Genomic DNA, 13,327 nt, shown 5'->3' with positions numbered 1-13,327 from the left:
TGATTCCCTCATACGGTGACGGGACGGGGGTCTGTGTCTGTGATAGCCCCACACGGTGACGGGACGGGGGACTGTGTCTGTGACTCCCCACACGGTGACAGGACGGGGGTCTGTGTCTGTGATTCCCCAACACGGTGACGGGACGGGGGTCTGTGTCTGTGATTCCCCCACACGGTGACAGGACGGGGGTCTGTGTCTGTGATTCCCCCACACGGTGAGGGACGGGGGTCTGTGTCTGTGATTCCCCCACACGGTGACGGGACAGGGGTCTGTGTCTGTGATTCCCCCACACGGTGACGGGACGGGGGACTGTGTCTGTGACTCCCCACACGGTGACAGGACGCGGGTCTGTGTCTGTGATTCCCCAACACGGTGACGGGACGGGGGTCTGTGTCTGTGATTCCCCCACACGGTGATGGGATGGGCGTCTGTGTCTGTGATGCCCCCACACGGTGACGGGACGGGGGTCTGTGTCTGTGATTCCCCAACACGGTGACGGGACGGGGGTCTGTGTCTGTGATTCCCCCACACGGTGACAGGACAGGGGTCTGTGTCTGTTATAGCCCCACAGAGTGACGGGACGGGGGTCTGTGTCTGTGATTCCCCCACACGGTGATGGGACGGGGGTATGTGTCTGTGATTCCCCCACACGGTGACGGGACGGGGGACTGTGTCTGTGATTCCGCCACACGGTGACGGGACAGGGGTCTGTGTCTGTGATTCCCCACACGGTGACGGGACAGGGGTCTGTATCTGTGATTCCCCCACACGGTGATGGGACCGGGGTCGATGTCTGTGATTCCTCCACACGGTGATGGGACGGGGGACTGTGTCTGTGATTCCGCCACACGGTGACTGGACAGGGGTCTGTGTCTGTGATTCCCCCACACGGTGACAGGACTGGGGTCTGTGTCTATGATTCCCCCACACGGTGACGGGACGGGGGACTGTGTCTGTGATAGCCCCACACGGTGACGGGACGGGGATCTGTGTCTGTGATTCCCTCATACGGTGACGGGACGGGGGTCTGTGTCTGTGATTTCCCACACGGTGACGGGACGGGGGTCTGTGTCTGTGATTCCCCACACGGTGACGGGACGGGGGACTGTGTCTGTGATTCCCCACACGGTGACGGGACGGGGGTCTGTGTCTTTGATTCCCCCACACGGTGACAGGACGGGGGTCTGTGTCTGTGATTCCCCACACGGTGACGTGACGGGGGTCTGTGTCTTTGATTCCCCCACACGGTGACGGGACACGGGTCTGTGTCTGTGATTCCCCCACATGGTGACGGGACGGAGGTCTGTGTCTGTGATTCCCCCACACGGTGACGGGACGGGGGTCTGTGTCTGTGATTCCCCCACACGGTGACGGGACGGGGGTCTGTGTCTGTGATTCCCCCACACAGTGACGGGACGGGGGTCTGTGTCTGTGATACCCCCCACACGGTGACGGGACGGGCGTCTGTGTCTGTGATACCCCCCACACGGTGACGGGACGGGGGTCTGTGTCTGTGATTCCCCCACACGGTGACGGGACGGAGGTCTGTGTCTGTGATTCCCCCACACGGTGACGGGACAGGGGTCTGTGTCTGTGATTCCCTCATACGGTGACGGGACGGGGGTCTGTGTCTGTGATAGCCCCACACGGTGACGGGACGGGGGACTGTGTCTGTGACTCCCCACACGGTGACAGGACGGGGGTCTGTGTCTGTGATTCCCCAACACGGTGACGGGACGGGGGTCTGTGTCTGTGATTCCCCCACACGGTGACAGGACGGGGGTCTGTGTCTGTGATTCCCCCACACGGTGAGGGACGGGGGTCTGTGTCTGTGATTCCCCCACACGGTGACGGGACAGGGGTCTGTGTCTGTGATTCCCCCACACGGTGACGGGACGGGGGACTGTGTCTGTGACTCCCCACACGGTGACAGGACGCGGGTCTGTGTCTGTGATTCCCCAACACGGTGACGGGACGGGGGTCTGTGTCTGTGATTCCCCCACACGGTGATGGGATGGGCGTCTGTGTCTGTGATGCCCCCACACGGTGACGGGACGGGGGTCTGTGTCTGTGATTCCCCAACACGGTGACGGGACGGGGGTCTGTGTCTGTGATTCCCCCACACGGTGACGGGACGGGGGTCTGTGTCTGTGATTCCCCCACACGGTGACAGGACGGGGGTCTGTGTCTGTGATTCCCCCACATGGTGACGTTCGGGGGACTGTGTCTGTGATAGCCCCACACGGTGACGGGACGGGGGACTGTGTCTGTGATTCCCCACACGGTGACGGGACGGGGGTCTGTGTCTGTGATTCCCCCATATGGTGACCGGACAATGAGATGTCGATTGTTTGTAATGTTGTCACTGTTGTGATGTTGAAGGAACAGGGGCGAGGTTGTGCACGGGAAGATCCCACATGTAGGAATGTGACACTGAGCTAGGGTTTGCTGGTGACCTTTGTTGTATTCTGTAAATGTGGTGAAACCATTCCCACCGTTTTCTGTCCCACACCCCCTTACACCTCCCGGTCATTTCCTCGCTCTCGCAGGTTCGGGGTAGCAGACTCACTGGGGCTTCGACTTTGATTTAAAGGAATAGACCTTGACAGCTCTTGGGTTCTGAGGGGTTCTGACTGATCGGAAATATTCACTCTCACTCTCTCTCTTTCTACATATATATGTATATATATTATATATATATATATGTTGCAGCACAGCGGCGCCGGCTCTGGAGAGGGGGAGGGCGAAAGAAAGAGGGGGGTTTCCGTGTCCCGGGAGGTCGGGAACACGTTGTAGAGGCCGGGGGTGAGAGTCGGACCCCCCAAAAAAAAAGGTGGCACGGTGGCACAGTGGTTAGCACTGCTGCCTCACAGCGCCAGAGTCCTGGGTTCAATTCCCGCCTCAGGCGACTGACTGTGTGGAGTTTGCACGTTCTCCCCGTGTCTGTGTGGGTTTCCTCCGGGTGCTCCGGTTTCCTCCCACAGTCCAAAAAAAATGTGCAGGTCAGGTGAATTGGCCATGCTAAATTGCCCGTAGTGTTAGGTAAGCAGTAAAATGTAGGGGTATGGGTGGGTTGCACTTCGGATGGTCGGTGTGGACTTGTTGGGCCGAAGGGCCTGTTTCCACACTGTAAGTAATCTAATCTAATCTAGTCTAATATGTGCGTATATATATATTGCTATCTACCTTTCTCTTTCTCCCTCTTTCTCTTCATCTCTCCGTCTCTCTTTTACACTGTCTCTCTGTGTCTCCCTGTATATCTCTCTCTCTGTGTTCCTCTGTCTGTCTCTCTTTTTCACTCTGTCTCACTCTCTCCTGCTCTGTCTCTGCTTGTCTGTCATTCACCCTCTTTCTCTTTCACTCCCTGTCTCCCTTTGTATGTCTCTATCTCCCTTTGTTTCTCTCTCTTTCTCTCTCACTCTCTATTTATCTCTTGCTCTGTCTTTCACTCGGTCTCTGTCTCTTTGTCTCAATCTCTCCTTCTGTCTCTTTCTTTCACACTCTCTCCCTCCATCTCTGGATAAGTCTTCCCCTTTCTCTCTGCCTGTATCTCAGATCTCCCAAGTACTTCCAGCATATCTACGTGATATTTTAATCTGTGGACAGTGTCATCATCTCCCCTTCAGGTTTCATGGCTCCAGAGATGCTGAAAGGGGAATGCTATGATTTCTGTGTGGATTACTTCACACTCGGAGTCACGCTGTATGAGATGGTCGCTGCAAAGGGGCCTTTCCGATCCCGGGGAGAGAAGGTCAGTTAAAATCAACCTTCAACTCACACTGTACCCCAAACACGAAACCAGAAACAAACCCTCAACAAACCCTCATAAAACACACGACAAACCCTCATAAAACCCACAACAAACCCTCAATGAACCCACAACAAACCAGCAAGAAACCCTCAACAAACCCACAGCAAACCCTCAATAAACCCTCAATAAACCCACAACAAACCCACAACAAACCCTCAATAAACCCACAACAAACCCTCAATAAACCCACAACAAACCCACAACAAACCCTCAATAAACCCTCAACAAATCCACAACAAACCCACAACAAACCCTCAATAAACCCACAACAAACCCTCAAAAAACCCTCAATACACCCTCTATAAACCCACAACAAACCCTCAATAGACCCTCAACAAACCTTCAATAAACCCACAACAAACCCACATCAAACCCTCAATAAACCCACAACAAACCCACAACAAACCCTCAATAAACCCACAACAAACCCTCAATAAACCCACAACAAACCCACAACAAACCCTCAATAAACCCTCAATAAACCCTCATTAAACCCTCAACAAACCCTCAACAAACCCAAAACAAACCCTCAACAAACACTCAACAAACCCTCAACAAACCCACAACAAACACTCAACAAACCCTCAATAAACCCACAACAAACCCACAACAAACCCTCAATAAACCCACAACAAACCCTCAATAAACCCACAACAAACCCACAACAAACCCTCAATAAACCCACAACAAACCCACAATAAACCCACAACAAACCCTCAAAAAACCCTCAATACACCCTCAATAAACCCTCAACAAACCTTCAATAAACACTCAACAAACCCACAACAAACCCACAACAAACCCTCAATGAACCCAAAACAAACCCTCAACAAACCCACAACAAACCCTCAATAAACCCTCAACAAACCCTCAACAAACCCTCAATAAACCTTCAATGAACCCAAAACAAACCCTCAATACACCCTCAATAAACCCACAACAAACCCTCAATAAACCCTCAACAAACCCACAACAAACCCACAACAAACTCTCAATAAACCCACAACAAACCCTCAAAAAACCCTCAATACACCCTCAATAAACCCTCAACAAACCCTCAATAAACCCTCAACAAACCCACAACAAACCCACAACAAACCCTCAATGAACCCAAAACAAACCCTCAACAAACCAACAACAAACCCTCAATAAACCATCAACAAACCCACAACAAACCCTCAACAAACCCTCAATAAACCCTCAATGAATCCAAAACAAACCCTCAACAAACCCACAACAAATCCTCAACAAACCCTCAATAAACCCACAACAAACCCACAACAAACACTCAACAAACCCTCAATGAACCCAAAACAAACTCTCAACAAACCCACAACAAAACCACAACAAACCCTCAACAAACCCTCAATAAACCCACAACAAACCCTCAATAAACCCACAGCAAACCCTCAACAAACCCACAACAAACCCTCAACAAACCCTCAACAAACCCACAACAAACCCTCAACAAACCCACAACAAACCCTCAATAAACCGCAAAAAACCCACAACACACGCTCAACAAACCCTCAACAAACCCTCAACAAACCCTCAACAAACCCACAACAAACCCTCAACAAACCCACAACAAACACTCAACAAACCCTCAACAAACCCACAACAAACCCTCAACAAACCCTCAACAAACCCTCAGCAAACCCTCAATAAACCCACAATAAACCCACAACAAACCCTCAACAAACCCTCAACAAACCCTCAACAAACCCACAACAAACCCTCAACAAACCCTCAACAAACCCACAACAAACCCACAATAAACCCTCAACAAACCCTCAACAAACCCTCAACAAACCCACAACAAACCCTCAACAAACCCTCAACAAACCCACAACAAACCCTCAACAAACCCTCAATAATCACTCAATAAACCCTCATAAAACCCACAACAAACCCTCAATGAACCCAAAACAAACCCTCAACAAACACTCAACAAACCCTCAACAAACCCTCAACAAACCCTCAATAAACCCTCAATAAACCCTCATAAAACCCACAACAAACCCTCAATGAACCCAAAGCAAACCCACAACAAACGCTCAACAAACCCTCAAAAAAAACCTCAATACACCCTCAATAAACCCTCAACAAACTATCAATAAACCCTCAATAAACCGTCAACAAACCCACAACAAACCCTTAACAAACCCTCAACAAACCCTCAATAAACCCACAACAAACCCTCAACAAACCCTCAACAAACCGACAACAAACCCTCAATAAACCCTCAACAAACCCTCAACAAACCCACAACAAACCTGCAACAAACCCTCAATAAACACTCAATAAACCCACAACAAACCCTCAACAAACCCACAACAAACACTCAACAAACCCTCAACAAACCCTCAACAAACCCACAACAAACCCTCAACAAACCCTCAACAAACCCTCAATAAACCCACAATAAACCCACAACAAACCCTCAATAAACCCTCAACAAACCCTCAACAAACCCTCAACAAACCCACAACAAACCCTCAACAAACCCTCAACAAACCCACAACAAACCCACAATTAACCCTCAACAAACCCTCAACAAACCCTCAACAAACACACAACAAACCCTCAACAAACCCTCAACAAACCCACAACAAACCCTCAACAAACCCACAACAAACCCTCAACAAACCCTCATAAAACCCACAACAAACCCTCAATGAACCCAAAACAAACCCTCAACAAACCCACAACAAACCCTCAACAAACCCTCATAAAACCCACAACAAACCCTCAATGAACCCAAAACAAACCCTCAACAAACACTCAACAAACCCTCAACAAACCCTCAACAAACCCACAACAAACCCTCAACAAACACTCAACAAACACTCAACAAACCCTCAACAAACCCACAACAAACCCTCAACAAACCCTCAACACAGCCACAACAAACCCTCAACAAACCCTCAACAAACCCTCAATAAACCCTCATAAAACCCACAACAAACCCTCAATGAACCCAAAGCAAACCCACAACAAACGCTCAACAAACCCTCAAAAAAAACCTCAATACACCCTCAATAAACCCTCAACAAACTATCAATAAACCCTCAACAAACCCTCAACAAACCCACAATAAACCCTCAACAAACCCTCAATAAACCCTCAACAAACCCACAACAAACCCTCAATAAACCCTCAACAAACTATCAATAAACCCTCAATAAACCCTCAACAAACCCTCAACAAACCCTCAATAAACCCTCAACAAACCCACAACAAACCCTCAACAAACCCTCAATAAACCCTCAACAAACCCTCAACAAACCTGCAACAAACACTCAACAAACCCTCAACAAACCCTCAATAAACCCTCAACAAACCCTCAATAAACCCTCAACAAACCCTCAACAAACCCACAACAAACCCACAACAAACCCAGAATAAACCCTAAACAAACTCAGACCAATCCCTGAATAAACCCAGACCAGACCCTGAATAAACCCAGACCAGACCCTGAATAAACCCAGACCACACCCTGAATAAACCCAGACCAAACCCTGAATAAACCCAGACCAGACCCTGAATAAACCCAGACCAGACCCTGAATAAACCCAGACCAGACCCTGAATAAACCCAGAATATACCCTAAATAAACCCAGACCAGACCCTGAATAAACCCAGACCAGACCCTGAATAAACCCAGACCAGGCCCTGAATAGACACAGACCATACCCTGAATAAACCCAGACCAGACCCTGAATAAACCCAGACCAGACCCTGAATAAACCCAGACCAGACGCGGAATAAACCCAGACCAGACCCTGAATAAACCCAGACCAGACCCTGAATAAACCCAGACCAGACCCTGAATAAACCCAGACCAGACCCTGAATATAACCAAACCAGACCCTGAATAAACCCAGACCAGACCCTGAATAAACCCAGACCAGACCCTGAATAAACCCAGACCAGACCCTGAATAAACCCAGACCAGACCCTGAATATAACCAGACCAGACCCTGAATAAACCCAGACCAGACCCTGAATATAACCAGACCACACCCTGAGTAAACCCAGACCAAACCCTGAATAAACCCAGACCAGACCCTGAATAAACCCAGACCTGACCCTGAATAAACCCAGACCAAACCATGAATAAACCCAGACCAGACCCTGACTAAACCCAGACCAAACCCGGAATACACCCAGACCAGACCCTGAATAAACCCAGACCAGACCTGAATAAACCCAGACCAGACCCTGAATATAACCAGACCAGACCCTGAATACACCCAGACCAGACCCTGATTGAACCCAGACCAGACCGGGAATACACCCAGACCAGACCCGGAATAAACCCAGACCAGACCCTGAATAAACCCAGACCAGACCCTGAATATAACCAGACCAGACCCTGAATACACCCAGACCAGACCCTGATTGAACCCAGACCAGACCCGGAATACACCCAGACCAGACCCTGATTGAACCCAGACCAGACCCTGAATACACCCAGACCAGACCCTGAATAAACCCAGACCAGACCCTGAATAAACCCAGACCAGACCCTGATTGAACCCAGACCAGACCCTGAATACACCCAGACCAGACCCTGAATAAACACAGACCAGACCCTGAATAAACCCAGACCAAACCCTGAATAAACCCAGACCAGACCCTGAATAAACCCAGACCAGACCCTGAATACACCCAGACCAGACCCTGAATAAACCCAGACCAGACCCTGAATAAACCCAGACCAGAACCTGAATACACCCAGACCACACCCTGAATAAACCCAGACCAGACCCTGAATAAACCCAGACCAGACCCTGAATAAACCCAGACCAAACTCTGAATAAACCCAGACCACACCCTGAATAAACCCAGACCAGACCCTGATTGAACCCAGACCAGACCCGGAATACACCCAGACCAGACCCTGATTGAACCCAGACCAGACCCGGAATACACCCAGACCACACCCTGAATAAACCCAGACCAGACCCGGAATACACCCAGACCAGACCCTGATTGAACCCAGACCAGACCCGGAATACACCCAGACCAAACCCTGAATAAACCCAGACCAGACCCGGAATACACCCAGACCAGACCCTGATTGAACCCAGACCAGACCCGGAATACACCCAGACCACACCCTGAATAAACCCAGACCAGACCCTGAATAAACCCAGACCACACCCTGAATAAACCCAGACCAGACCCTGAATAAACCCAGACCAAACCCTGAATAAACCCAGACCAGACCCTGAATAAACCCAGACCAGACCCTGAATACACCCAGACCAAACCCTGAATAAACCCAGACCAGACCCGGAATACACCCAGACCAGTCCCTGATTGAACCCAGACCAGACCCGGAATACACCCAGACCAGACCCTGAATAAACCCAGACCAGGCCCTGAATAAACCCAGACCAGACCCTGAATATAACCAGACCACACCCTGAATAAACCCAGACCAGACCCTAAATAAACCCAGACCAGACCCTGAATAAACCCAGACCAGACCCTGAATAAACCCAGACCACACCCTGAATAAACCCAGACCAGACCCTGAATAAACCCAGACCAGGCCCTGAATAAACCCAGACCAGACCCTGAATAAACCCAGACCAGACCCTGATTAAACCCAGACCAGACCCTGAATAAACCCAGACCACACCCTGAATAAACCCAGACCAGACCCTGAATAAACCCAGACCAAACCCTGAATAAACCCAGACCAGACCCTGAATACACCCAGACCAGACCCTGAATAAACCCAGACCAAACCCTGAATAAACCCAGACCAAACCCTGAATAAACCCAGACCAGACCCTGAATACACCCAGACCAGACCCTGAATAAACCCAGACCAAACCCTGAATAAACCCAGACCAAACCCTGAATAAACCCAGACCAGACCCTGAATAAACCCAGACCAGGCCCTGAATAAACCCAGACCACACCCTGAATAAACCCAGACCAGACCCTGAATAAACCCAGACCACACCCTGAATACACCCAGACCAGACCCTGAATAAACCCAGACCAAACCCTGAATAAACCCAGACCAGACCCTGAATAAACCCAGACCAGACCCTGAATAAACCCAGACCAGACCTGAATAAACCCAGACCAGGCCCTGAATATACCCAGACCAGGCCCTGAATAAACCCAGACCACACCCTGAATAAACCCAGACCAGACCCTGAATAAACCCAGACCAGACCCGGAATAAACCCAGACCAGACCCGGAATAAACCCAGACCAGACCCTGAATAAACCCAGACCAGACCCTGAATAAACCCAGACCAAACCCTGAATAAACCCAGACCAGACCCTGAAGAAACCCAGACCAGACCCTGAATAAACCCAGACCAAACCCTGAATACACCCAGACCAGATCCTGAATAAACCCAGACCAGACCCTGAATAAACCCAGACCAGACCCTGAATAAACCCAGACCAGACCCTGAATAAACCCAGACCACACCCTGAATAAACCCAGACCAGACCCTGAATAAACCCAGACCAGACCCTGAATAAACCCAGACCAGACCCTGAATAAACCCAGACCAGACCCTAAATAAACCCAGACCAGACCCTGAATAAACCCAGACCAGACACTGAATAAACCCAGACCACACCCTGAATAAACCCAGACCAAACCCTGAATAAACCCAGACCAAACCCTGAATAAACCCAGACCAGACCCTGAATAAACCCAGACCAGACCCTGAATAAACCCAGACCAGACCTGAATAAACCCAGACCCGACCCTGAATAAACCCAGACCAGACCTGAATAAACCCAGACCCGACCCTGAATAAACCCAGACCAGGCCCTGAATAAACCCAGACCAGACCCTGAATAAACCCAGACCAGGCCCTGAATAAACCCAGACCATACCCTGAATAAACCCAGACCAGACCCTGAATAAACCCAGACCATACCCTGAATAAACCCAGACCAAACCCTGAATAAACCCAGACCAGACCCTGAATAAACCCAGACCAGACCCTGAATAAACCCAGACCAGGCCCTGAATAAACCCAGACCAGACCCTGAATAAACCCAGACCAGACCCTGAATAAACCCAGACCAGACCCTGAATAAACCCAGACCAGACCCTGATTAAACCCAGACCACACCCTGAATACACCCAGACCAGACCCTGAATAAACCCAGACCAGACCCTGAATAAACCCAGACCAGACCCTGAATAAACCCAGACCAGACCCTGAATAAACCCAGACCACACCCTGAATAAACCCAGACCAAACCCTGAATAAACCCAGACCACACCCTGAATACACCCAGACCAGACCCTGAATAAACCCAGACCAGGCCCTGAATATAACCAGACCAAACCCTGAATAAACCCAGACCAGACCCTGAATAAACCCAGACCAGACCCTGAATAAACCCAGACCAGGCCCTGAATATAACCAGACCAAGCCCTGAATAAACCCAGACCAGACCCTGAATAACCCAGACCAGACCCTGAATAAACCCAGACCAGGCCCTGAATATAACCACACCAAACCCTGAATAAACACAGACCAGACCCTGAATACACCCAGACCAGACCCTGAATAAACCCAGACCACACCCTGAATAAACCCAGACCAGACCCTGAATAAACCCAGACCAGACCCTGAATAAACCCAGACCAGACCCTGAATAAACCCAGACCAGGCCCTGAATAAACCCAGACCAAACCCTAAATAAACCCAGACCAGACCCTGAATAAACCCAGACCAGACCCGGAATAAACCCAGACCAGACCCTGAATAAACCCAGACCAGACCCTGAATAAACCCAGACCAGACCCTGAATAAACCCAGACCAATCTCTGAATAAACCCAGACCATACCCTAAATAAACCCAGACCACACCCTGAATAAACCCAGACCAGACCCTGAATAAACCCAGACCAGACCCTGAATAAACCCAGACCAGACCCTGAATAAACCCAGACCACACCCTGAATAAACCCAGACCAGACCCTGAATAAACCCAGACCAGACCCTGAATAAACCCAGACGAAACCCTGAATAAACCCAGACCACACCCTGAATAAACCCAGACCAGACCCTGAATAAACCCAGACCAGATCCTGAATAAACCCAGACCAGACCCTGAATAAACCCAGACCAGACCCTGAATAAACCCAGACCACACCCTGAATAAACCCAGACCAGACCCTGAATAAACCCAGACCACACCCTGAATAAACCCAGACCAGACCCTGAATAAACCCAGACCAGACCCTGAATAAACCCAGACCAGACCCGGAATAAACCCAGACCAAACCCTGAATAAACCCAGACCAAACCATGAATAAACCCAGACCAGACCCTGAATACACCCAGACCAGACCCTGAGTGAACCCAGACCAGACCCGGAATACACCCGGACCAGACCCTGATTGAACCCAGACCAGACCCTGAATACACCCAGACCAGACCCTGAATAAACCCAGACCAGACCCTGAATAAACCCAGACCAGACCCTGAATAAACCCAGACCAGACCCTGAATAAACCCAGACCTGACCCTGAATACACCCAGACCAGACCCTGAATAAACCCAGACCAGACCCTGAATAAACCCAGACCAGACCCTGAATAAACCCAGACCTGACCCTGAATAAACCCAGACCAGACCCTGAATAAACCCAGACCAGACCCTGAATAAACCCAGACCAGACCCTGAATAAACCCAGACCAAACCCTGAATAAACCCAGACCAGACCCTGAATAAACCCAGACCAGACCCTGAATAAACCCAGACCAAACCCTGAATAAACCCAGACCAGACCCTAAATAAACCCAGACCAGACCCTGAATAAACCCAGACCAGACCCTGAATAAACCCAGACCACACCCTGAATAAACCCAGACCAGACCCTGAATAAACCCAGACCAGGCCCTGAATAAACCCAGACCAGACCCTGAATAAACCCAGACCAGACCCTGAATAAACCCAGACCAGACCCTGAATAAACCCAGACCACACCCTGAATAAACCCAGACCAGACCCTGAATAAACCCAGACCAAACCCTGAATAAACCCAGACCAGACCCTGAATACACCCAGACCAGACCCTGAATAAACCCAGACCAAACCCTGAATAAACCCAGACCAAACCCTGAATAAACCCAGACCAGACCCTGAATACACCCAGACCAGACCCTGAATAAACCCAGACCAAACCCTGAATAAACCCAGACCAAACCCTGAATAAACCCAGACCAGACCCTGAATAAACCCAGACCAGGCCCTGAATAAACCCAGACCACACCCTGAATAAACCCAGACCAGACCCTGAATAAACCCAGACCACACCCTGAATACACCCAGACCAGACCCTGAATAAACCCAGACCAAACCCTGAATAAACCCAGACCAGACCCTGAATAAACCCAGACCAGACCCTGAATAAACCCAGACCAGACCTGAATAAACCCAGACCAGGCCCTGAATATACCCAGACCAGGCCCTGAATAAACCCAGACCACACCCTGAATAAACCCAGACC

At 50.1% G+C, this 13,327-nt stretch overlaps 1 protein-coding gene across 2 annotated transcripts in view; it reads left to right on the top strand.

Moving 5' to 3' along the window:
* The window catches only part of LOC140492652 (rhodopsin kinase GRK1-like), an 82,897-nt gene that overhangs the window by 46,228 nt on the left and 23,342 nt on the right, over positions 1–13,327 (top strand). For both annotated transcript variants that reach the window (XM_072591690.1, XM_072591691.1), the window contains one exon: positions 3,627–3,751. In XM_072591690.1, coding sequence (XP_072447791.1) covers positions 3,627–3,751 — 125 coding nt within the window. The remainder of the gene's footprint in view (positions 1–3,626; positions 3,752–13,327) is intronic.

Source organism: Chiloscyllium punctatum, chromosome 21, assembly GCF_047496795.1.
Source record: "Chiloscyllium punctatum isolate Juve2018m chromosome 21, sChiPun1.3, whole genome shotgun sequence".
Taxonomy (NCBI): domain Eukaryota; kingdom Metazoa; phylum Chordata; class Chondrichthyes; order Orectolobiformes; family Hemiscylliidae; genus Chiloscyllium; species Chiloscyllium punctatum.
Note: the sequence above shows the minus strand (reverse complement) of the source record. Positions and strands in the feature narration are given on the sequence as shown.